General features: G+C 43.7%; 1 protein-coding gene across 6 annotated transcripts in view; it reads right to left on the reverse strand.

The window, feature by feature from the left end:
- Window positions 1-417: 417 nt before the first annotated feature.
- Window positions 418-27,625, reverse strand: part of ZNF264 (zinc finger protein 264) — a 31,382-nt gene continuing 4,174 nt past the window's right edge. For 4 of the 6 annotated variants that reach the window (XM_055239835.2, XM_055239833.2, XM_063614920.1 and 1 more), the window contains 2 exons: window positions 17,782-17,877; window positions 418-11,886 (listed from right to left, as the gene is read on the reverse strand). In XM_055239835.2, coding sequence (XP_055095810.2) covers window positions 10,259-11,886; window positions 17,782-17,877 — 1,724 coding nt within the window. In that variant the 3' untranslated portion in view covers window positions 418-10,258. Of the gene's footprint in view, window positions 11,887-16,287; window positions 16,682-17,086; window positions 17,169-17,781; window positions 17,878-27,625 lie in introns of those variants that run through there. The other 2 variants (XM_055239836.2, XM_063614921.1) reach the window with 2 other exon arrangements.

Consider the following 27,625-nt stretch of genomic DNA (forward strand, 5'->3'; position numbering starts at 1 on the left):
ACTAGCCAATTCATAACTTGTTTATTCTGCCTCGCCCATTTCTTTGCTCCAAAGTGGCAATACAGCCTGGGTGTGGTGGCTCACATCTGTAATCCAACACTGGGCGCCCAAGGCAGTGTTTCTTCTCCTTGGAGCAGTTCAGTTGAGACCACACAATTTTAAGATGTGTAACATGCCTGTGGCAAAGATTAAAAATCTTTAACCCTCAAAACCCAAGCATACAACTGAGCATTCCAGAGGCACTCCAGCTTCCCACAATCGAGACAGAAAAGGCCATGCTGCAGCATGATAAAAAGGGTGCTGTGCAATTCCCACAAGCCAGATTCCCATGGGTCTCCAGCATCCCGTCTCTGTAGGGGACCTCTGGGCTGGAGTCAGCTGTTCAACTCCTCCAAAGTAAAACTCAGACACCCATGATTCCAATAACATACTCTTTAATCGCAAGTTATCTGCATTTAATAATGCAGAAATTATAAACCCATATTATTTAAATCTCTCCCCCATTGAAGCCATGAACTAGTTTCAAAAGCAGCAACAAAAGGATGACAAATTGTTTACATATATACTATAGAAATACACATTGATCTGGCAATAACATCTTTACAAAGGTGAACAAAGGGAGTACCTGCAAGTCGCACCACTTGTAGCCATATATATATATATTCATACACGTGTATATGTGTGTGTGTGTATATATATATAGCTTGAAGTGGTCCATATATACACACACATATACACATATATATATATATAGAGAGAGACAGCACGAGCAGACTAGGTCCTTTCTTGACACTCTGTACCTTTTCATCACTAAATTAAATCTCTAGGCTAGGTTGTTCATAGGTTCCACTGTAACTTAGGATTTTCTTTTTCCTCTTAACAAAATTGAGAAAAGGAATTTTTTTTTTTTTTTTTTTGAGACAGAGTCTCACTCTGTCACCCAGGCTGGAGTGCAGTGGCATGATCTCGGCTCACTGCAACCTCTGCCTCCCAGGTTCAAGTGATTTTCCTGCCTCAGCCTCCCAAGTAGCTGGGACTACAGGCATGCACCACTACATTCGGCTGATTTTTCATTTTTGTAGAGATGGGATTTCGCCATGTTGGCTAGGCTGGTCTCAAACTCCTGACCTCAAGTGATCCACCTGCCTCGGCCTCCCAAAAGTGCTGGGATCACAGGCGTGAGCCACCTGAATTTATTACAATCATTACGTAAGCCTTCACCACAAAGTCATGACCATTATTTTTTTGCTGAAAAAAAATTATTTGCTTAATGTTACGTAAATTTGACTTACATAGCATTTTAATGCCACTTAAGTCACTGTATAAAACAGCAGGTTGGAGACTGCTATCCTTTTGAGTTTGCAAGGTTCACCCTTGCCGGAGTGTGGGACCTTAGATTTTGGGAGGTTTACTACTGCTCCACCCACCCAAAACAGGAGTAGCTCAGTGCCCTGTTTTTTGGTGCCTTTTTTTCCCCCCAGCTGAAAGGGGGATAACATTTTCAGCTGAAAAGCTGAACCCCTGCTAACCTTCTGGAAGTCCAGAATTGTGGGATGTGCTAGAAAACAAGCCCAATAAAAACCCTGGCACTGAGTCCTAGTAAGCTTCCCAGTGGACATATAGCATGTGTTGTCATAAGTACCAGATGGAACTTAAATAAGGCACATCCTGTGACTTCACTGAAACAAGACTCAAAAGATTGTGCCTGGTTTTCTCTGAATTTTGGCTTTTTCCCTTTACTATTTGCTTTGTATTCTTTTGCTGTAGTAAATCATAGCTGTTGAGTATGACAGAATGCTGAGACCTGGGTCTGCTCAGCAAATCATCAAACCTGGGGGTGTTCTTGAGGATCCCAAGGCAGTCATTCATAAAAATTTCTAAAATCATGTACATCTGTCCAAAAAAGCCCAGGTAGGCCAGGTGCAGTGGCTCACGCCTGTAATCCCAGCACTTTGGGAGGCCGAGGCGGGTGGATCATGAAGTCAGGAGATGGAGACCATCCTGGCCAACATGGTGAAACCTCATCACTACTAAAAATACAAAAATTAGCTGGGTGTGGTCACAGGCACCTGTAGTCCCAGCTACTCAGGAGGCTGAGGCAGAAGAATGGCTTGAACCCGGGAGGCAGAGGCTGCTGTGAGCCGAGATCACGCCACTGCACACCAGCCTGGGTGACAGAGTGAGACTCCATCTCAAAACAAAAACAAACAAACAAAAAAGCCCAGGTAGATTATCTTTGAGGTCAAGGTATGTCATATATGGTACCACCTATATGCACAGCTTCATGGCACACATTCTGTGAGGGAAGCAAAAATTGCAATAAAGGCTGGGTGTGGTGGCTTATGCCTGTAATGCCAGCACTTCGGGAGGCCGAGGCGGGTGGATCGCCTGAGGTCAGGAGTGCGAGACCAGCCTGGCCAACATGGTGAAACCCCGTGTCTACAAAAAATACAAAAATTAGCCAGGCATGGTGGCCCATGCCTGTAATCCCAGCTACTTGGGAGGCTGAGGCAGGAGAACTGCTTGAACCTGGGGGGATGGAGGTTGCAGTGAACTGAGATCACACCACTGCACTTCGGTCTGGGTGGCAGAGTGTGAGACTCTGTGTCTCAAACAACAACAACAAAATTCCAATAAAAATAACTTTGATGTGTGTGGCCATTCGCCAAAACACATACATATATGGAGGGTCTACTAAAAAAAAAGGTGGAATGAACAGAATGGGGCAGTGGCTGGATGTGGGGACAAGGTAAGAGAAAAAGAGGTGGTTGCAATGTGGCTTGGGCAACAAGATTCAAGTTTGGGAAATTCACCCTGATCTTTAGGCACTTCAAACACTCCTAAAGCCAGATGCATGTCTTACCACGTCCCTACTCCTCTTTCCCGCTCCCCTTTCCTCAAACCCAGACACTGTATCTTCCACATAGTTACAACAGATACTGCACCCATTAAAGAGTGGCTTTGGTTTACCTTCCTCAAGTTGAAGAAACAGCCAAGATGTATTGTCAAATAGAGTAACAGATTATAGCACTGTTGAATCAACTTTAGTAAAAATGGTGACCAGAAAACAAACTCCCCCACATGAGAAGCAATAAAGTGGTTAAAGACATGAATTCTGAAGCCAGTCTATGTGGCCTCCCATTCCTAAATCCAAACTTCGTAACTGTGTAACCTTGGGCAAATTCTTAACCTGAGCCTATCTATATTCTGCTCTGCAAAATGGAGGAAACAACATTACCTACCACACACACATGCTGTAAATGTTGAAAGAGCTGATGCACGTAAAACATTCACAACAATGTCTCATACATAGCCATACGACGTTCGCCTGCTCTCATTATAATTATGGGTGCATCCCCACGGCCAGGGCCATTGCCACATAGACACGCATACAGGCTCAGTGTTTACAAATGCAGAGAAAGTGCAGAAGATGCCCAGTGGGCCACAGACGTGAGAAACATCCAGTCTGGAGACAGATTTGGGAAATTCTGTAGATCATTGAAAGTAAATGTCTTCAGCGGGAACCATCTCATTCACAGAGCTCATGACAAGTGAAAAAGCAACGACCAATGATGGATTCTGGGAAACAAACATGTTTAAGAGTTGGAAGGAAGACACAGACCCTTTGAAGGAGAAAGACAGCAACTTTCAAGAGCCAGGAAAGAAGTTTTGGGTCAGAGCGGTGGTCAGCAGTACAAAGTTCTAACAAAGAAGTAAGAGGACAAATGATGGAAGCCCTCCTGTAGCTGTCCGTGGAGTGAGGGAAATGAGAAGGGGTGAGGACAGGTAGTGTGCAGAACAACTACACAGACCATGTCTGCGGAAGACAGAAGAAATGGGCAGAGACTGATGGGCAAGCGGGGTGGAACCCATTTGGGGATGAGGATAGAGACTTGAATATAGATACAGATTATGGGGAAAAAATCTGGTTATCAGAGACAAGTTAAAGACTAGGCGAGGAAGTATAACAGAGAGCCTAAAAAAGATTGGGCAGGAGGTAGCAAAATGTGTCCGATAACAAAAGGCAAGAGTGATCCTGGAAGAGAGGTGACTCCTTCCTGAGGATACAACAAGGCATAGAGAGCTAGGGAATTTTTTTTGAGATGGAGTCTCGCTCTGTCGCCCAGGCTGGAGTGCAGTGGCACGATCTCGGCTCACTGTAGAGCGCTAGGGAATTTTACAAACGTTCCATGGAGAACATGACTGAAAAATCTGCAGATCACTCTCAGTTGTAAGATCTGTTCATAGAAATATTGGTGTAGCACAACTCACAAGACTGTGGGCTTTCTATTCCCCCAGATAGTTTAACATTTCTATTCGAATGTCAAGACAAACCACCAGAGAACCATGACTTTGGAATATAGTTGTCTATTCTCTGAGAGTCTTTCTTTGGCGTTAAAAAATAAGCAAAGAAACAGGTGTACAAAAGAACCCAATGGAAATTAAACAACTGGAAAATACAAAACCAAAATGAAAACTCACTGCACAAACTCAACAGATTAGGTAGGACAAAGAAAACAATCAGTGAGGACCATGGAAGGTCAACAGAAATTAATCAGTATTAACAAGACAGAAAATAGACTGGAAAAAAAGATGAGATCCTGAAGGACCCATGGGAGTGTAAAAAAAGATCTGCCACTCAGGTTATTGAAGTCCCTAAAAAAGACAAGACTGGGGGTGAAAAAATATTTGAAGAAATAATAGTTGAAAGTTCCCCAAATTTTGCAAAAGGCATAATCCTACAGATCAAAAAGCTGGGCAAGCACCAGGGAGCACCAAATAGGATACACTCAAAAACTTCCATGCCACGCACATCATAGTCAAACTTCTGAACACTAGAGACAACAAAAAACACTTTGAATGAAGCTTGACAGAACTGATGCACTGTAAAATAGGGAATGATTATTTGAATGGTAGTAGGTTTCTTATATTAAACCATAATGTACAGAACAGAGAGACACATTTCTCAAGTCTAAAATAAAACAACTGCCAACTCTGAATCTTATATTCCACAAAAATATTATTTGGGAACGAAGGAAACATAAAGACATCTTTAGAGGAAGGAAAACAAAGAACATTTGTTACCCTAGAAGAAAGGCTACAGTAAGTTCAGTGTATAACTGAAAAGAAATGTTAATAGAAGAAGGTTTGGGATTTCAAGAAGGAAGAATGAACAATGGAATGGGTAAAGAGGTCAAGAGACAGGCCGAGGTGGGTGGATCACAAGGTCAGGAGTTCGAGACCAGCCTGAGCAACATGGTGAAACCCCGTCTCTACTAAAAATACAAAATTAGCTGGGCGTGGCGGTGCACACCTGTAATCCCAGCTACTCAGGAGGCTGAGGCAGGAGAATCACTTGAACCCAGGAGGCGGAGGTTGCAGTGAGCCAAGATCGTGCCACTGCACTCCAGCCTAGGTGACAGAGTGAGACTCTGTCTCTTAAAAAAAAAAAAAAAAGGTCAAGAGAGTGTTTCTCATGACGTTTTGTAAAATATGTGTGAGAGATAAAGTAAAAATTACATCTTGTGGCTGGGCGTGGTGGCTCACACCTGTAATTCCCAGCACTTTGCGGGGCTGAGGCGGGTGGATTATGAGGTCAAGAGTTCAAGACCAACCTGGCCAAGATGCTGTCTCTACTAAAAATACAAAAATTAGCCAGGCGTGGTGGCAGGCGCCTGTAATCCCAGTTACTAGGGAAGCTGAGGCAGAGAATTGCTTGAACCCGGGAGACAGAGGTTGCAGAGAGTCGAGATCGCATCACAGCACTCCAGCCTGGGTGACAGAGCGAGACTTGGTCTCAAAAGAAAAAAAAAAAAAAAGGAAAAGAAAAATTACATCTTGCAACATAGTGCTCAATTTTTGAAGAGGAATTACTATTACTTAAGATAGTTACATTAGTAGGTAAGCTAAAGGAACCTAATGGAAGTAAAGTGCTAAATTGCTGATAACTTATTAAACTGTCATAAGTTATATATTTACACTGTAATAGTAGAACAATCACTAAAAAATGCAGATATATACAGACGGTCCCTGACTTAGGATGGTTCGACTTACTACTTGACTTTACAATGGTGCGAATGCAACATGCATTCAGTAGAGACCACACTTGAATTTTTATTTAAAATTCTTTGCAGTAACTTTATTATAAAGTAGGCCTTGTGTCAGATGATTTTGCCCAACTGCAGGCTAATGTAAATTTTCTAAGCATTTTGAAGGCAAGATCAGCTATGATGTTCAGTAGGGTAGGTGTATTAAATGCATATTTGACGTAATATTTTCAACTTGCAATGGGTTTATTGTGACATAACCCCATCATAAGTCAAGGAGCATCTATACTAAAAAACCCTACATATGTATCAAATAAAATTATTTAAAAAAAAAAAGCTGAAGTAACCTATAGGAAGACTAGTAAACAACCCCAAATAACAAAGAGAGGGACAATAAAAAATGAACACAAAAATCATTTAAGGGCACACTTAAGCCCTAAAATATCAATAATTATTTTAATGTAAATGATTTCAATATACCAATTAAGAGAAATATGCAGAATGAATAAAAAAAGCATGGCCTGAGTATATGCTGTTCAAAGAAACTGACTTCATAAGTAATGATACAGGTAAGCTTTAAAATAAAATGAAGAAATATTAACCATGCAAACATTTATCGAAATACGCAGGAGTCACTATGAGAATATCAGGTAAAGTATTGACAAGACTATTAAAAGGCAAAAAAATGACATCACATAATGATAGAAGAGTCAATTCACCACAAAGACTCGGCAAACCTACATGTATATGTACCAAACAATACAGCTTTTAACTTTGTGAAACAAAAAGTGATAGAACTTGAAAGAGCAACATACGTCCACAATTATGTTCAGGACTTTTTGTTGTTGTTGAGACATAGAGTCTCGCTCTGTTGCCCAGGCTGGAGTGCAGTGGCGACATCTCAGCTCACTGCAACCTCTGCCTCCCAGGTTCAAGCGATCCTCCTGCCTCAGCCCCCTAGTAGCTGGGATTACAGGCACACGCCGCCATGCCTGGCTAATTTTTGTATTTGTAGACGGGGTTTCGCCATGTTGGCCAGGCTGGTCTCGAACTCCTGGCCTCAGGTGATCCGCCTGCCTTGGTGGTCTCAAAGTGCTAGGATTACAGGCGTGAGCCACTGCACCCGGCCTATGTTCAGGACTTCAACACCCCTCTCAGCAACTGACAGAAATGCTGGACAGAAAATCAGCAAGGACATAGCTGACTTGAATAACAATGAGCAGGATCAGAGAGACATTTATAGAAACTCCACCCAGTAACAGCAGAACACTCATTCTTTTCAAGCAGCTATACGGAACAAGATAGACCCTATCCTGGGTCATAAAAAAATGTTAACACATTTAAACAGTCAGATCAAACATGGAACAAATTAGAAATCAGTAACAAATATGCCAAACACCAGAAAATTAAACATACTATGAAATAATTCATGGCTAAGAGAGAATGTCTCAAAAAATAAAAACAACTATTAGAATTAAAATGTAATGAAAACATTAAAACTTGTGGGATCAAACTAATAGTGATATGAGGTAAATTTATACAATGTAATGCTTACATTAAAAAAGCAAAAAAATCTCAAATCAATAATCTAAAAACCCACCTTGAAAAGTTACAAAGAGCCAAACACAACCAAAGCAAGTGGAAGAATAGAGATCAGAGCAGAAATCAAAGAAATCAAGAATAGAGACAAATCATTAATATAAAGTGCTAGTTCTCTGAAGTGAGAGATGAAGCAAAAATTACATCTTTTAGCATGATGCGCAATAAAACTGATAAATGTCTAAGAAGACTCAGTCATAAAACGAGTATGCACATTTTAAATATTAAAAATAAAATGATGTAAGTGCAGATCCTGCTATCAAAAGAATAAGGGAGTGCTACAAATACAGATGAAATATTCCTTCAACAGAACAGACTACCAAAATTTATTACACAAGAAATAGATACTTTGAATAGTTCTACCTATCCAATAAAATAAATATGTAATTTAAAAGCCTCCAGAAGAAAAATCTCTGGCCCAATGGTTGACTAGAGGTCATCAAACATGACAAGAACAAATAACACCAATTCTACACAGTCTTCCAAAAATTAGAAGAGAACTCCTTCCAATTCATGTTGAAAGGTCAAGATCACCTAGACATCAAAACCACACATATGACATTTAGAACATAAGAAACAAAAGAAAAAAGAACTACACATTATTAGCCAATAAATTAGAGGAATATTTCTTCAACAAAATACAAACAAAGGGAATGATGTCAAATGATATATAAAAACAATTATACTTTACAAACAAGTGTGGTTTATTCTAAGGATGCAAGGCTGGCTCAATATTCAAAACTCGATCAAAGCAATACATTCTATCAATAGGATGTAGAAGGAAAATAGCATGATGACATCAACTGGTGGAGAAAAAGCACTGGACAAAATTCCACTCATTCATAGCAACACAGAATCTCAGAAAACTGGGAACAGAGGAAATTTTTTACGCTTATAGAGAACATATGTTTTATAAAACTTACATTATACTTCATGATGAAAAACTGAACATGCTGTGCACTGTGGCTCACGCCTGTAATCCCAGCACTTTGGGAGACCCAGGCAAGCAGACTGCTTGAGCCCAGGAGTTCGAAACCAGCCTGGGCACCATGGTGAAACCCGGTCTCTACCAAAAAATACAAAAATTAGCTGGGACTGGTGGTGCATGCTTGCAGTACCAGCTACTTGGGGGTGGTGAGGGCTGAGGTCGGGGGATCACTTGAGCCCAGGAACTTAAGGCTACGGTGAGACAAGATCATGCCACTGCACTCCAGCCTGGGTGACAGAGCCAGACCCTGTCTCAAACAAAAAACAGAAAAACAAAAAACTGAACATTTTCCCCCTACTATCAGGAACCAGGTAAGGATGGCCTTTCTCACTATTCCTATTCAATGCTATAATGAAAGTCCCAGCTTGTGCAATGCAGTAAGACAAACAAAAAGGGGAAATAAAAGGTGTATTACAGATAAGATAGAAGACAAAAAATGGTCTGTATTTGCAGATGACATTTCTATACAGAAAATTCCAAGGATTCTGTCAGAAGAAATAGTTAAAAATAATAAGTGAACTCAATAAGGTTGCAGGGTAGCAAAACAATGTCCAAAAAAATTATATTTCTGTATACTACCAAAAATTGTCTGCAATTCAAAGTTCAAACATCAATGCCATTTACAATCACTCAAATTACACACACACACACAAACAAAAAAGCACCCTAGGATGCAAATTCTAACAAAAATGCATAGGGATCTATATGCTGAAAATTTTGAACATTAATGAAATACTTTAAGGAATGCTTAACTATTATAAATTAAGAGACCTACTCCTGCACTCATGAACTACAAGACCCAACATAGTAAAGATACCAATTCTTAACACATTAATCCATAGACTTAATTTCTGTAAAAATCTGAACAAGACTGTTTTGTAAATAAGTACAAACTAATCCTAAAAATTATATGGAATGTCAAAGGAACTAGAAATGCTGTCGATTTTAAACAAGCGCAAATAACTACTCAGTTTAAAAATTTACCACTGACATTTTGAGCTAAGTAATTTTTAAAAATTTAACAAATAAAAATTTACCATATGCCTACAGTGATGAAGTAAACCAAAAGATGGGCATCAAGACAAAAGCCTGAATGTTAACATGTGTATCCTTACTGACTTAAACGTGAGTGTTTCATGGCTCAAGCCCCTTAAGTTGTCATAAAGTTATGCTTCTCAAGATTAAGTACTATTGTGGAACACAGAAGATGTGCGATTAAAGTTTGCATACTTTTCCTAAACTAACTGTTCTGACACTGGATAGCAATAAATGAACATACAAGCACAAAAAGGGTCAAGGTCCTTTACCTTGAAACATTTCCCTTCCCCTAAATACACTAAGAAATCCATGACAAAGCGCCATAGGCTTGGCAGAGAAGCCTGAAAAGATCTGTGCTTGCATTTCATTTTTTCTATGTCTCCTCCTCCTTTTAAAAATAATTCCTGAGATAACATTGCACTGTAAACTAAGGAGACAGATGCAGCTGAAGGTTCTCCTATGTGCACAATAACCACTGGGTCTCTCTCCAGGATAAATTATCAGATGGAGAATAAGGCTCTAGACTGAATGAATTTCTAATATGACTGTTCAGATGACAAGTAATATTCAGCAACAGAAGGTTTTCTCACAGTGAAGACACTTGTGGGGTTTCTCTTTGGTATGGTTGATCAGATGCAGAGGAAGATGTTTCCTCTGGCAAAATATTTGCCCCAGTGGTTACATTCAAAATGTCCTTCCCTAAAAGAAGGTCTCGAAGGGTAACTGAGGTTTGTCCACTTGTAAAAGGTCTTCCCACATCTGTTACACTGATGGGATTTTTCCCAGTATGCATCCTTTGATGCTGAGTGAGGGATGAGCTGCGACTGAAGGCCTTTCCACATTCACTACATTTATAGGGCTTCTCTCCAGTGTGGATAATGGCATGTCGAATGAGGTTTGTGCTCCAGCAAAACGATTTCCCACACTCAACACATTCATAGGGCTTCTCTCCACTATGAATCCGCTTGTGCCTCGTGAGGCCTGACATGCGGGTGAAGGCCTTTCCACACTCCACACACTCATAGGGCTTCTCTCCAGTGTGGATGCTGAAGTGGCGAATGAGGTCCTTCCGATTGCTAAAGGCTTTCCCACACTCTTTGCACTCGAAAGGCTTTTCTCCAGTGTGGGCCCTTTTATGCAAGATGAAAGTAGAGCAGTGGGTGAAGGCCTTTCCACATTCACTGCACACGAAGGGCTTCTCCCCAGTGTGAATCCGCTGGTGCCTCTTGAGGTAGGATCGGTGGTTGAAAGCCTTCCCACACTCGAGGCACTCAAAGGGCTTCTCCCCAGTGTGGATGACATAGTGGTGAATCAGGGCTGCACTCTCCAAGAAGACCTTCCCACATTCACTGCACTCATAGGGCTTCTCCCCTGTATGAGTTTGCTGGTGCCACATGAGGTATGACCTGTGTTTGAAGACCTTGCCACACTCCAAGCACTCATAGGGATTCTCACCACTGTGGACAACATAGTGCCGGAGAAAACCTGGCCTATGTCGAAAGACTTGCCCACATTCTGTGCACACAAAGGATTTTTCTCCAGTGTGTCTCCTGTTATGCAAGACAAAATTGGAGCGGTGGGTGAAGGCCTTTCCACATTCATTGCACTTGTAAGGCTTCTCTCCACTGTGAATCCGCTGGTGCTGGGTAAGGTATGACTTGCGGTTGAAGGCCTTTCCACACTCCATGCACTCATAGGGCCTCTCCCCAGTGTGGATCATGTGATGTTGCAGGAGATGTGTGCTCTTAATAAAGGTTTTCCCACATTCTGTGCATTCATAGGGCTTAACTCCAGAGTGAATTTTCTCATGTCCAGCAAGGAGGTGTTTCTTGTTAAATACTTTTCCACATTCATTGCATTTAAAGATATTTTCCTCTTCCTGAATCATGGGATCTTTACCTGACTCACATGAGTTATGGCTATGGACTGTATCCCCTGGGGAGACTTGCTCCTGTCCAATCCTTGAACACACACCATCAGCTGTCCCTAAACCACCACATTCAGGGCTCGTTCTCCCAGGAGACTTCTCCTGGGAATCCATTCCTGGTCTGAAGTGTCCTTCCTGCATTTCTGATAGCCCATCCTGATCCTCGGCTTGCCCCAACTGTGAGTCCACTGAGTTTCTTTGTGTCACTTGTCCCTGAAGTGAGATTCCCTCTGACAAGGCTGACTCACAAGTGGTAGGTTCTGTGGTCTTAGGTTTTCCTTTGTCGCCTGAAAGAAATCCGGCACACAAAAGGGCCTGTTAGTAAAGGACAACATGGAAAAAAGAATATTACCATTTCTGTGAAAAACCATAGATAAAAATATTGCCTGTGTTTGCTATTTTCTGTATCTCAAATTCTTGGGTTTGCAATTTCTTTCTAACCTGGTCCTTGGACTCCGGATATTCTGAAAGGGAGACCTAGGGGAAGAGGCTGGGTCAGGAGACAATGCGTCTGTTCGTGGAGCCACCTTCACAATTATAGATTGGACCTGGGTCGACAGCGTAACGATGACACCGTGCGTGGTAAGCTTCCTCTAAGCAAAAAAGCAAGGACATGCTGTGTTGCTACAAGAACACGAGGAAGGAGCACCTAATGAGCCCACATGGAAGACAGGAAGTGAGTAACAAAAATTAATCCCCAAAGAGAAGTACGCTTTTCGTGTGAAGTCATGGAAAGTAACCTGTAAACACTGAGTATTTCCAAAATGTTTTTACTCATGGTGGGACCCAATGGCCCTATCTGACAGTTTATGCAAACAGGGAACTCATTATGGAGCCCTCCACAGTTTATCCTGAAGAGATGACTCAGGTTAAGGTCTGGTCACACCAGAAAGCTAAATCACGTGATTAGAAGGTTAGGGCTTAAGTCATAATTTAAACGCTGAATCTCTGGAAAGGATGGCACGCTGGAGACCGAGCCACACAGGTGATGAGACAATCAACTGTGGTTATGTAATGAAGCTTTAATACAATTCTGGACAATGAAGAGCTGGTGAGTTTCCTGGGTTGTCAACATTCTAAGCTCATATTGCCATATGCCAGACTCGGGCACAGTGAGTTCCTGAAAACACTGAGGCTTTGTGTTGGGAACCTTTCCAACCCAACATTCTGTGTCACTTCTAATTTGTTCCCTTTGTCTGTAATAAACATGACTGTAACTAAAATAGGTTTTAGAGAATTCTGTGAGTCTAAAGCTAATTAGTGAACCTGACAATGGCTTTGGGACCCAAACTTGTAGTCCGTGTCAGAAGGGTTGAACAGACCTGGTAGTCTTAGAGGACTGTGTCCTTAACCTTGAGCTTGGCTAATCCTGCGTAGGAAGAAATCAGTTTTCCAGTAAGAGGTGCTCAATGAAGTGAGTCCTATACTTGTGAAGAAGAGTTGCCATAAAGAGAAAGCGGGAAGGACACTGGACACTGTAGTCTTAAGAGACAGAAAGTACAAAGAAACTGCAGGATGGTGTTGATGACAATCAAGGGACAGAGGGGAGGCTGATTCCCATGATTCCGAGCTGGGTGACAGTGAAGGTCATATGACTGATGTTACTATCAATTGAAGGCTCATAAGGAAAGAGGTAAGAGGACCTGGCTTGACACAATGAGTCTCGTATGCCCGAGGAACAGCCTGGTGAAAAGATTAGCACCATACACGTGACCAATGGCCAGGCTGCTGTGTATGCTGCTCATCTTTTCACCTCAGCCCCCCAAAGCCTGTAATCCCAGTGCTTTGGGAGGCCGAGGTGAGCAGATTAGTTGAGCCCAGAAGTTCAAGACCACTCTGAGAAACACGGCAAGCTCCCATCTCTACAAAAAATTTTTTAAAAACAAAACTAAAAACACATTAGCCAGGCATGGTGGTGCAAGCCTGTGTAGTCCCAACTACTCGGGAGGCTGAGGTGGGAGGATTGCTTCAGCCCCAAAATTCAAGACTGCAGCAAACTATGACTGTGCCACTGCACTCCAGCTTGGGCAACAGAGCAAGACCTGGTCTCTTAAAAACAAACAAAAAACCCCAAATACACATGATCAAGATGAATAAAATTATAAAATCTTATTTGAAGACAATAAAGACAATCTATACCAATGAAGAATTTAATAATATGAACTGACAATTCGACCCAAATTATATAAATTCAATATAATTCCCTGTAAAATACCAACTATACTTAACTATGGAACTTGATGGTCTGTTAAATTAAGTAAATGAAGCTAGAAAAATTGGGTAGCCACATGGAGAACGAAAATAACTGCATTGCTATCACACTATATATTCCGAATCAACCTCACTGAAAAAATGTCAAATGCCAAGTTTTAAAACTTTTAGAATAAAATATATTTTTCATATTGAGGTAAACCAACATTTTTTATACAAGACAAAAAATCATTAATTATATAAGAAAAGTCATAAGCTAGACTACAGTAAATTAAGACCGTTTGGTGAAAGATACTTTAAAGAGAGTAAGAGAACAAAATTAAAAACTAGAAAATATTTTTCAGGCCAGGCGCAGTGGCTCACGCCTGTAACCCCAGCACTTCGGGAGGCCGAGGCGGGTGGATCACGAGGTCAGAAGATCAAGACCATCCTGGCTAACACGGTGAAACCCCGTCTCTACTAAAAATACAAAAAATTAGCCGGGCGTGGTGGCGGGCGCCTGTAGTCCCAGCTACTCAGGAGGCTGAGGCAGGAGAATGGCGTGAACCCGGGAGGCGGAGCTTGCAGTGAGCTGAGATCACGCCACTGCACTCCAGCCTGGGCGACAAAGCAAGACTCTGTCTCAAAAAAAAAAAAAAAAAGAAAGTATTTTTCAGCATATATAAGGGATAAAAGGTAAGGATAAGAATGTACAAAGAACCCCTACCAAGCAGAGAAAGGAAAACAGGTTAATGGAAATAGGCATTTATCATAAAATAAAAAATGATTTCTATTTTCACAGAAGAAAATATAAATCAACCAAAAATCATGGTAAGTTGCTAAAACATTACAGCAGTGAAAGAAAGGGAAATCAAGAGCACATGAGACTATTCTGTGTCCATTTGATGAGCAAACATTGAGAAGCCTTATAATGGAAAGGATATGGGTCAACGGAACCTCTTACTTTTCTGGTTAAGTGCAAATTGGCATAAGCTCTTTAGAAAACAAAGGGAATGATCTTGGAAACCTGAGCATTTGCATAGCCTACAAACCAATAATTTCACTCCAAGAATTATCAAAAAATGCACCTCCACAAGTGGAAAATGAAATACATATATGAATGTCCACAGTATCACTGTTTTTGTGAATGAAACACAAATTATTATAATTTTTTTTTTTTTTTGCCTCTGGTTCATGGTCTCTCATGAATTATTTTTATTTATTTATTTTTTTGACACAGGAGCTCACTGTCACCCAGGCTGGAGTGCAGTGGTGTGAATAAGATCACTTCAGCCTCGACTTCCTGGGCTCAAGAGATCCTCCCACCTCAGCCTCCTGAATAGCTGGGACCACAGGCATGAGCCACCATGCCCAGCTAATTTTTTTAATTTTGCAGAGACGGGGTCTCGCCATGTTTCCCAGGCTGATCTCAAACTCCTGAGCTCAAGTAATCCTCCCACTTCAGCCTCCCAAAGTGCTGGGATTATAGGCGTGAGCCACCGTGCCAGCCACATCTAGACAATTAAATGCCCACATAGTAAATGAATGTATCAATGAATATATAAATATATCATGAGCCACAAGCATTTGTTTTATTTTCTTCAATTGTAAGAAACTTGAGGCCGGGCATAGTGGCTCACGCCTGTAATCCCTGCACTTTGGGAGGCCAAGGCAGATGGACTGCTTGACGCCAGAGGTTTGAGACCAGCCTGGGCAACACAGTGAAACTCTGTCTCTGCTAAAAATATGGCCAGGCACAGTGGCTCACGCCTGTAATCCCAGCACTTTGGGAGGCCGAGGCGGGTGGATCACCTGAGGTCAGGAGTTTGAGACCAGCCTGGCCAACATGGTGAAACCCCATTTCTATTAAAAATACAAAAAAAGCCGGGCGTGGTGGCATGCACCTATAATCCCAGCTATTTGGGAAGCTGAGGCAGAAGAATCGCTTGAACCTGGGAGGCAGAGGTTGCAGTAAGCCAAGATCGCGCCACTGTACTCCCGCCTGGGCAACAACAGCAAAACTCCATCTCAGAAAACAAAACAAAACAAAACAAAACAAAACAAAACAAAACAAGCGAGCAAACAAAAAAACCCACAAAAATAAGCCGGGTGTAATGGCATGCACCTGTAATCCCAGCTACTTAGGAGGCTGAGGCACAGAGACTGCAGTGAGCCAAAATAGCACCACTGCACTCCAGCCTGGGCTACACAGTGAGACTCTATCTAGAAAAAAAAAAGAAAAAGAAAAAAGGAGAAACAAGCATATTTTTATGTTGAGTAGAGAATCACAAAACAAGCAGAATATAAATGAAGAAAGGATGTCCATGAAAGGAAGCGTGTTCTAGACCCTGGTATAGGAATTGGCCATGTCTGGGGCAAGACCTCTTCCAGTAAGGAAAAGAGAAGTTGAGATGAACATGTAAGGGCTGCTGATCAAGCAATACAAGACAGTAGACTTTCTTTTCAACCTGAAAGCCTGCTAACACATCAGCACTCACATGCTGAGACATCTGTGCCTGGAGATGAAAACTGTCTGGTTGGCTGGATGCACGGACTCATGGAGGTGGAGGGGTTGACTTGTCTGAGGTTGGATCCAGTCCCCTAATCTGCCTGGATGGCAGAGCCATTCACAGAAACTTGGGAGGTGGCAGGAGCGAGCAAGATCATGAGTTCCTTGTTAGGCACGTTGAGTTTTGTGCTTTTGGGATTTTCAAGTGGAGATGTGGCACTGAAGAGGGGACGATCTGGAACAGACTCTGAAGGGCTGAACAGGGACTGCACAGACACTCAGGGTTGGATGAGCAGCTCAAGGAACCCACGCGGGCAGAGGCCAAGGCTCTGCAGTGGCACCAATCCACACACCTGACAGATGGCCTCAGTGCCCTCAGCAGCCTGAGCATGGGACAGAGAAGGTCAAATGTCACCCTGAGGTTTTTGGAAAACAGGAGATATAGGAAGACATGGGCAAAGTACTGCTTCTTACTGTCTGATTGACACTCAGGGAATGGGTGGAAGGAGAAGGTGGGAGAGGCTGATAGCCAGAATATAACTGGAAAGAGAAACTGGGGGAGTAAGAAAGGCCGTATTCCACAGAGTTCAGAAGGAAATGTGACATAGCATCACTCTTTAAGGTTAATAATGACATTTTGATGAGTCACTGACTATGGCTAAGAAACTACCGTTTTATGCATTAATGTAACACATAACATCTTTAAACTGCCCAATGACATAAAAATGATTTCTAGTAACGCTTTTCAGGAACAGACTCAATGTAGTGGACTGAGAGTAGGTGCTCACCAAACCTTCTGCTCTTCTCCTTGGACAAGCAGCTCAGCTACATTTCCCAGTCCCATGGACCCAAGCCAAATGCCTAGTTCCTGTGGGTGGAATGTGAGGGGAGTTGGTATTTCTGGAAGTGGGTATAACTTCCCTTATTCCCTCAATTCTCTGCCAGCTTGAGGACGTTACGATAATCTTAGTGCAACAGGCTGATGACAGAAGGAACCCGGGTCCTGAATAACTGTGTGGCACAGAGCTCCCCACTGACCCACAGTCCCTGGTATGAGTGAGACAGAGTTTTCATATGTGAACCATTGAGATTTTAGAATCTGTCTGACACAGCAGCTACTGTTAACTTAACTGAAGTTATATACAAAGACAGGAGACCCTGCAACTTCATCAGGGCCATACAGCAGGTGACTGGCAAGCCACATTTCAGGCCCACACAACTGGAACCCCTGAACACATCTTAGTTCTTAAATCTCACTCCTTCTCAGGAATGGTGACACTGTGATGGGGCTAGAAGGACAGAGAAAACACAGGTCAAAGGGCTCCATGGCTCTCAAATGGAACATTCTAGTGTGATTGAGTTATATAAGAGTTATATAGAGAGAGGCCACAATGAGAAGCTTCCCAAGAGATCCCAGGGCCAGTGGTCTCCATCCAGTCTCAAGCCAGCAGGGACTCCGACCTCCCCAGATCTTGGCTCCTACCTGGACAGGTGCCTTGGGAGAGGTCTTCCTTCCTGGTCCATGGCTCCTGCCCATGCTCTAGGTGGTAGATCAGCTCAGGTCTGGGAACAGGACACCCTGTTTATGGAGAAAGAAAGTGGACACATGGATGTGGGTGAAAAGAAATAAAGACCTTCAATCTAGTCTGGGACTTCAGGATGGGGACCAGACCTTGGAATGAAGCTGCTCCTGTGCATGGGAATGAAAAGCTGGCATGTGACCTGGAAACCAAGAGCAGGCCATGTCATGCTGCCACAGAATCTCTACTCCCAACAGTAAGTCGAAAACTAGTATGTATAGGATACAAACACGTCCAGGGGACGGTGCCACACAATTTAAATGCATTATGTAACTCCAAAAGTGAATACTGATGGAATATCTTAGAGAAAAACTGATGTATTTAAATATTAAATATTGACTCTTTTCATTCCAAACAAGGTATGTGATTTCATTGATCTAAGTCTTATTTTTTTTTACATCCTAAGCAATGTTTTATAATGCTCTTCCTCTAGACCAAAGACAAAATGAGGATTCTAGCTGAGGATTTTCTCACAGCATCCCCAGGAAGTCCACATCGTGATCAGTACCATTTTATTGACAAAGAAACCCAGGCTCAGGAAGTAAAGTGATTTGCTGAAGAGCACAGAACTGGTGAATGGCTGAGTCAGTAAGGACCAGGTCCTGCCATCTCTGCTCTCGGTGCTGTTTAACCACAAAGCTCCACAACACTACCCAGAAAGTCCCGGGTCCAGGTATGCCAACGACAGTGATCGTGATGAGGATGACAATAACAGTACTGATGGCAACAGGATTGCAATGGCTCTCTGCACACAGCCTGGTCTCCCAGGTGCTGTTTTGAGCCCTTTTCACATAATAACTTTATTAGTCTGTTCTCACGCTGCTAATAAACATATATCCGAGACTGGGTAATTTATAAAGAAAAAGAGGTTTAAGGGACTCAGTTTCACATGGCTAGGGAGGCCTCACAATCATGACACAAGGCAGAGAAAGGCACATCTTACATGGCAGCAGGCAAGAGGGCATGCGTAGGGGAACCCCCCTTTACAAAACCATCAGATCTCATGAGACTTATGTGCTATCACGACAACAGCATGGGAAAAACCCGTCCCCATGATTCAATTACCTCCCACGACACATGGGGATTATTACAATTCAAGGTGAGATATGGGTGGGGACATAGAGCCAAACCCTATCAATAATCCTTTACCCCGGTAACAACCCTGGGATGCAGATGTGGTAAATCCTCATCTCACCAATGAGACCACTTGAGGCACAGACTAGGTCAGTCATTTGACCAATGCCACACAGTTTTTTTTTTTTTTTTTGAGACAGAGTCTCACTCTTTCACCCAGGCTGGAGTGCAGTGGCGCGATCTCAGCTCACTGCAGGCTCCGCCCCCCGGGGTTCACGCCATTCTCCTGCCTCAGCCTCCCGAGTAGCTGGGACTACAGGCGCCTGCCACCTCGCCCGGCTAATTTTTTGTATTTTTAGTAGAGACGGAGTTTCACCGTGTTAGCCAGGATGGTCTCCATCTCCTGACCTCGTGATCCGCCCACCTCGGCCTCCCAAAGTGCTGGGATTACAGGCGTGAGCCACCACGCCTGGCCATGGCCACAGAGTTTTTAAAGAGCAGAGCGGGGCTGGACACCAGGGTTCTGGCTCCCCTTCCAAACACTACACTAAGGAGGAAACTATAGCACCACAGAGTGGGTGGTGGGTGGTGATGATGATGCAGAGATGTGAGCTGGAGGAGTCATCCTCAGGGACCAGCAGCCAGGGGGAGGGGCAGGTTCAGTGATTCCAGACCTCTGCATTTCATGAACCACTAAAAATTTAAAAAACTGAACATTCTACTGTGATAGAGTTAAATAAGGACATTTACAGAAACATCAAATAGTATCTACTCTCACCAACATTTCATAAAAAGAGGACTTCTACTTTAAAAAAAAAAAAAACAAAAAAACCCTCAAAGGACAGCTTCATAGATGAAGGTTTATCTTCTAAACCGAGTAAGTTTAGGTTCATGTCAGGTGAAAATACAGTAGTCGTATTTTCTTGACTTTGCTCAGAATATCTTGAAGGCTTTTCAGACTTTGGGAGAGACTGCCCCTCTCAGGGACAGGTAATTTCTAGGATAATAAACTCCCCTGGGAACAAGCACATGCCTTTCATGTGCAATCCACCTAACCCCAAACCATACCCCCAACCACTTCTTTAACAAACTCTCACACACCAAGCCAGTATTTCCCCTGCCCTAAATCAACCCAGGGCCAGGTGCCAGACAACTAGAGATAGTCCCTATGCCCCAAACCTCACTGAAATTACTCAAACTAGCCAGCTCTAAACTGTTTACCATGCCCTGTCTTGCTTTTCCAGAAGAAACCCAATATGTAGGGAAAACTCTCTCTAATCATGTTTTTTCTCTACTCTCACACCATGACAATACAGAACAAGACTTCTGTGACCAAATGTGTGGGGGGTTTTCTCCAAACTCCAAGCAGCAGACACCAGTGGGAGGTGTCCTCTAATTCTGTTCCCATACTATCCACACAGGGATAGCTGCAGATCCCACAGGTTGAGGGCTGAGTCCACAAGGCTGCCCCACCTTACACTCCAGTCACAAGTCCAGGCCTCCAAAATGTCTGACTAATGGGCTTTGAGTTGGGGTTCCCGTGATCCCCTCTTTGGTTCAACTAATTTGCTGGAGCAGCTCACGGAACTCAAGGAAACACTCATGTTTACCAGTGTATTATAAAGGATATTGCAAAGGATACAGATGAAGAGACTCCTAGGGCAAGGTGTGGGGGAAGGGGCACAGAGCTTCCATGCCCTTCCTGGGGGGACCACCTGGAAGCTCACTCAACTGTGACCTCTTGGAGTCTTTATGGAAGCTTCAAAACATCAACATTCCTTTCCCAGGGTATAGGGTTGGACCCACTCATAAGACCCACAGTCAGAAAGGTGGAGGAACATAAGAGCGAAAGGAGGGCAAGAGGTCAGAGGCCTGTCCCTGAGGCCTAACATACCCAACATTTTAACAAAAGGGCTATGGGGGTTATGAACCAGGAACGGTGGACAAAAACCAGTATGTATCAGAATACCACACCCAGTTAAAGGCTTTCTCCTCCCTTGTGCTTCCAGCTGTATCCCCATGAGGCCGAGCATATGCCCTCTTCTTTCACGAACTGTAAATAATACATTCTTCTTTCAATGTTATTAACCTCTCTGTGTCATCACTAAGTCGCTGCTATAAATTAAAATCCTATGGGTACAAATTTGCTTTTTTTTTGAGACAGGGTCTCACTCTGTCGCCCAGGCTGGAGTGCAGTGGTGTGATCATGGCTCACTGCAGCCTCTACCTCCCAGGCTCAGGCAATCTTCCCTGTCTCAGCCTCTGGAGTAGCTGGGACTACAGTCATGTGCCACCACGCCCAGATAATTTTTTTGATTTTTTTTTGTAGAGGCTGGGTCTCACTTTATTGCCCAGGCTGGTCTCCAACTCCTGGGCTCAAGCAACCCTCTTGCCTTCCATACTGCTGGGATTACAGGCATGAGCTACCACACTTGGCCCACAGGTACAAATTAATACAACTGGTGCACCCAGCAGGCTGACTCCGCGCTCATGAGAAGGTTGAAGATCAGCTCACTAAGGGATTGTACCACACAGAAAGTTCTGCCCGGGGAAGGCTGCGAGATGCTGGCAGTCTTGCACTTCAGCTGCATCTGGCATTTGCTGCCATGGGTTTCTGGCCTAAAGTGCTGTAGGAATCCTAAAGGAGTGCTCCTCAGATTTTTCCAGAGTTTAAAGATGCCACAGTCTAGATCTGCAAGGGCAGTAACTCCCCAGCTGGCACCGTTCTGGAACAGACTGATCTCCTTAGTCTACTTTTCCAACATAAATACACCTAGTTTCTGGGTTGGTTTAAGGGGTAATGTACAAGGCTGAGGCTCCTCACAAAAGGTAGTGAGGAGAAACTTCCTCTGATGGACTGTGTTGGGATACAAGTCCAATCAACCAAGCCAACACCAAAGTCACTGGTGGGCTGCTTAACTAAGAGTTATTTATTCTCTCTTCCCATCCTGTAAGAGACTAGTCATTTAGCGGGGGACTGATTACACTTGGGACACAGGCTGTACCAGGGAGAGGCAGCTGCCTACAGGCATCAAACCTCTTCCTCTCCCCAGCTTCTTTTTACTACCCAGGGACAGAAACTAAGATCCACTACTTCTGGATGCCAAAAGCCTAAAACACAAAGAGAGAAATAACAAAAAAAAAGAAAAAGGCAGCTACAAACCTAAGGGGCAGAAAAAAGAAAGTGAACTTTTAAACCTTATGTACCATACAAATGCCAGGCCTAGCAAACATAATACCACCCTTATTTAGTCTTAAAAACTATATATATAAATATAAATATCCTCACATAAATAAGTTGTATATATATATATATACACACAATAAGTAAATTAAAACAATGTCCATAATTTGATCCAATTAGAAATCTAGCATTTATATACTAATGTTTATAACAAATCATATATGGTAATTATATATAGCACATATATAACAAATGTATAAAAAAATTTTATTATAAAAAGTAAAGGGTGGGTGTGGTGGCTCATGCCTGTAATCCCAGCACTTTGGGAGGCTGAGGCGGATGGATCACTTCAGCTCAGGAGTTCGAGGAGAGCCTGGCCAACATGGCAAAATCCCGTCTTTACTAAAAATACAAAAACAAACTGGGTGTGGTGGCACACACCTGTAGTCCCAGCTACTTAGGTGGCTGAGGCATGAGAATTGCTCGAACCTAGGAGGCAAAGGCAGTGAGCCGAGATTGTGCCGTTGTATTCCAACCTGTGCAAGAGAGCGAGACAGAAAAAGAAAAGAAAACAAAGGAAAAGAAAAGAAAAGAAAAGAGAAAAGACAAGACAAGACAAGACACAAGAGACAAGAGACAAAGACAAAGAAAATGACAAGACACAAAGGTCGGGGTCGGGGGTGGGGGAGTAAAACAGGGTACTGAGTGGCTTTTTTTTTTTTTCAATTTATTTTAGAGACAGGGTCTCACTATGTTGCCCAGGCTTTGTCTCAAACTTCTAGGCTCAAGTGATCCTCCCAACTTGGCCTCCCAAAGTGCTGGGATGGCAAAAAAGGTTCATCAGAGTTTACAAGCTCAGTGTCCCCAGCTTCATCAGGGTCCTCCCACACATTCCCATTCCAAGTTTCAGGGTCCCATTCTTTTCCAATCAGTGCCCTCACTTTAACAGTAGACACCTGGTGAGGCTGTGCACGCACCTTTTGTTGCAGGTCAGCCACTCATATGACGAGCTCATGTCTGTTTTTCCACAATTTCAGCTCTTTCTCTACAGGAGATAAGACTCACTCAGGGCAATCTTAGCAGATTTGAGGCTTAGTATCTGCTTCTGAAGCCGGGAGTTAGAATCCCTGAGTTCATCATTTTCTTTTTTTTTTTCTAGGAGTGGAGGTTTAATAGGCAGAAGAAAGAGAAAGGAAAATGGCATCCCCAGTAGTGGCAACATCCCCTCCCTGACCCATGCTGCCATCAGCCTTTCCACCTTTGTCTGAGGAAATAAACCCTGTGCTGCCTCAGGCAACAGTGATGGCCTCCCCTGAGGCAGTTGCCAGGCAAGATAATATCGATTCTTCTCTGGCACCCTCAACACCTTTGTTTGCTTCTAGACCTATAACTAAAGTCCCAATGGGCCCACAGAGGTGAGGTTCAGAGTGTGACCCATGGGGAGGTGAGCTACACTTGAAAGGAAATGAGTTTTCTAATTTATATAAGCAGAAATCGGGAGAACAGGCACGGGAATGGATATTAAGGGTGTGGGATAACGCTGGAAGGAGCATACAGATGCATCAGGCTGAATTTATTGATTTGGGCTCACTAAGTAGGGATCCTGCATTTAACGTTGCAGCTTGAGGAGTTAAAAAAGGTTCCAATAGCTTATTTGCTTGGATAGTTGAAATATGGATTAAAAGATGGCCCATCATGGGTGAGCTGGGAATGCTTAATTTCCCTTGGTCTAATGTAGAGGAAGGGATCCAAAGGCTTAGGGAGATTGGGATGATGGAGTGGATTAGTCACTTTAGACCTACTCATCCCAGCTGGGAGGGTCCAGAAGACATAACCTTGACCAATGGCTTGCAAAATAGATTTACGAGGGCAGCACCTGCGTCTTTGAAGAGCCCTGTAATTGCCAGATCCAGCAGTTGGAATTTCAGTCACTCACCTACAAAATTTAAATACATTGGGAATAACTGGATCCCGAGGTGGCAGGGGCCAAGTGGTGGCACTCAACCATCAAAGGCAAGGTAGGCATAGCTATCATAATGGACAGCAGAGACAAAGCGGCAATCAGAATAGTCTGACTCATGTAGATCTCTGGCACTGGCTAATTAATCACAGTGTTCCTAGAAATGAAACTGATAGGAAGCCTACTGCAATCCTACTTAGTTTATATAAGCAGGAAACTTCCAGGTCGAATGGACAAAAGACTAATTTGAATGACAAAAGCAGAGAATCACAGCCCCTCAATCAATTTCCAGACTTGGGCCAGTTTACAGACCCAGAACCCCTTGAATGAAGGGGAGGCCAGGTCCCTTGAGGAAGGACCCCACTACACTACTGACAATTATGCTGTTATTCTTTCTCCCATCCTTCCCTAAGGAGACCTCTGGCTTTTTACCAGGGTAACTGTGCACTGGGAAAAGGGAAATGATCAGACATTTCGGGGACCACAGGACACTGGCTCTGAGCTGACGTTGATTCCAGGGGACCCAAAACATCATTGTGGTCCTCCAGTTAAAGTAGGGGCTTATGGAGGTCAGGAGTTTTAGCTCAGGCCTGACTTACAGTGGGTCCAGTGGGTCCCCAGACTCAACCTGTGGTCATTTTCCCAGTGCCAGAATGCGTAACAGGCACAGACATACTTAGCAGCTGGCAGAACCCCCACACTGGCTCCCTGTTAGGGTGAAGGCTATTATGGTGGGAAAGGCCAAATGGAAGCCATTAGAGCCACCTCTACCTAGAAAAATACTAAATCAAAAACAGTATCAATTCCCTGGAGGGACTGTGGAGATTAGTGCCACCATCAAGGACTTACAAGACACATGGGTGGTGATTCCCACCACATCCCCATTCAACTCTTCCATTTGGCCTGAGCAGAAGACAGATGGATCTTAGAGAATGACCGTGAATTATAGAAAGCTTAAACAGGTGGTGGCTCCAATTGCAGCTGCTATACCAGATGTGGTTTCATTGCTTGAGCAAATTAACACATCTCCTGGTAGCTGGTATGCAGCCGCTGACTTGGCAAATGCCTTTTTCTCCATTCCTGTCCATAAGGCCCACCAGAAGCAATTTGCCTTCAGCTGGCAAGGCCAGCAATATACCTTCACGGTCCTACCCTAGGGGCCTATCAACTCTCCAGGTTTGTGTCGTAATCTTATTCAGAGAGACCTTGATCGCTTTTTGCTTCCACAAGATATCACATTGGTCCATTACATTTATGACATTATGCCAACTGGATCCAATGAGCAAGAAGTAGCAAACACACTGGACTTACTGGTAAGACATCCGTGTGCCAGAGGATGGGAAATAAATCTGACTAAAATTCAGGGACCTTCTACCTCAGTAAAATTTCTAGGGGTCCAGTGTGTGTGGCCTGTCAAGATATGTCTTCTAAGGTGAAGAGTAAGTTGCTGCATTTGGTCCCTCCTACAATCAAGAAAGAGGCACAATGCCTAGTGGGCCTATTTGGTTTTTGGAGGCAACACATTCCTCATTTGGGTATGCCACTCCAGCCCATTTATCGAGTGACCCGAAAGGCTGCCAGTTTTGAGTGGGATCCAGAACAGGAGAAGGCTCTGCAACAGGCAGGTCTAGGCTGCTGTGCAAGCTGCTCTGCCACTTGGCCCATACGACCCAGCAGATCCAATGGTGCTTGAAGTGTCAGTGGCAGATAGGGATGCTGTTTGGAGCCTTTGGCAGGCCCCCATAGGTGAATCACAGCGAAGGCCTCTAGGATTTTGGAGCAAGGCCCTGCCATCTTCTGCAGATAACTACTCTCCTCTTGAGAGACAGCTCTTGGCCTGTTACGCTATGGGTCATCAAATCACCATGCAACCTGAACTGCCTACCATGAACTGGGTGCTTTCTGACCCAGTTAGCCATAAAGTGGGTCACGCACAGCAGCATTCCATCATCAGATGAAAGTGGTATATATGTGATTGGGCTCAAGCGGATCCTGAAGGCACAAGTAAGTTACATGAGGAAGTGGCTCAAATGCCCACGGACTCCACTCCTGCCACCCCACCTTCTCTCCCCCAGCCTGCACCGACGGCCTCATGGGACGTTCCCTATGATCAGCTGACAGAGGAAGAGAAGACTAAGGCCTGGTTCACAGATGGTTCTGTATGATATGCAGGCACCACCTGAAAGTGGACAGCTGCAGCACTACAGCCCTTTCTAGGACATCCCTGAAGGAGAGTGGCGAAGGCAAATTTCCCGGTGGGCAGAACTTGGAGCAGTGCACCTGGCTGTGCACTTTCCATGGAAGGAGAAATGAGAAGATGTGTGATTATATACTGATTCATGGGCTGTAGCCAATGGTTTGGCTGTATGGTCAGGGACTTCGAAGAAGCATGACTGGAAAGTTGGTGACAAGGAAATCTGGGGAAGAGGGATGTGGATGGACCTGAGTGGTCAAAAACTGTGAAGATATTTGTATCCCATGTGAGTGCTCACCAATGGATGACCTCAGCAGAGAAAGGTTTTAATAATCAAGTGCATAGGATGACCCGTTCTGTGGACACCACTCAGCCTCTTTCCCCAGCCACCTGTCATCGTGCAATGGGCCCGTGAACAAAATGGTCATAGTGGCAGGGATGGAGGTTACGCATGGGCTCAGCAACATGGACTTCCACTTACCAAGGCTGACCTGGCTACAGCCACTGCTGAGTGTCCAATCTGCCAGCAGCAGAGACCAACACTGAGCCCTCAATATGGCACCATCCCTCAGGGTGATCAGCCAGCTACCTGGTGGCGGGTTGATTATATTGGACCTCTTCCATCATGGAAAGGGCAGAGGTCTGTCCTCACTCTGGATATGGGTTTGCCTATCCTGCACGCAATGCTTCTGCCAAGACTACCATTCATGGACTCATGGAATGCCTTATCCACCGTAATGGTATTCCACACAGCATTGCCTCTGACCAAGGCACTCACTTTATGGCTAAAGAAGTGTAGCAGTGGGCTCATGCTCACAGAATTCACTGGTCTTAACACGTTCCCCATAGTCCTGCAGCAACTGGATTGACAGAACAGTGGAATGACCTTTTGAAGTCACAATTACTCCAACTAGTGACAATACTTTGCAGGGCTGGGGCAAAGTTCTCCAGTAGGCCACGTATGCTCTGAATTAGCGTCCAATATATGGTACTGTTTCTCCCATAGCCAGGATTCATGGGTCCAGGAATCAGGGGTGGAAGTGCAAATGGCACCACTCAACATCACCCCTAGTGATCAACTAGCAAAATTTTGCTTCCTTTTCTCACGACATTACATTCCGTTGGCCTAGAAGTCTTAGTTTCAGAGGGAGGAATGCTGCCACCAGGAGACACAATGATTCCATTAAACTGGAAGTTAAGATTGCCACCTGGACACTTTGGGCTCCTCCTACCTTTAAGTCAATAGGCTAAGAAGGGAGTTACGGTGTTGGCTGGGATGACTGACCCAGACTATCAAGATGAAATCAGTCTACTACTCCACAATGGAAATAAGGA

Source organism: Symphalangus syndactylus, chromosome 13 (assembly GCF_028878055.3).
Source record: "Symphalangus syndactylus isolate Jambi chromosome 13, NHGRI_mSymSyn1-v2.1_pri, whole genome shotgun sequence".
In the NCBI taxonomy this organism is placed as follows: Eukaryota; Metazoa; Chordata; class Mammalia; order Primates; family Hylobatidae; genus Symphalangus; species Symphalangus syndactylus.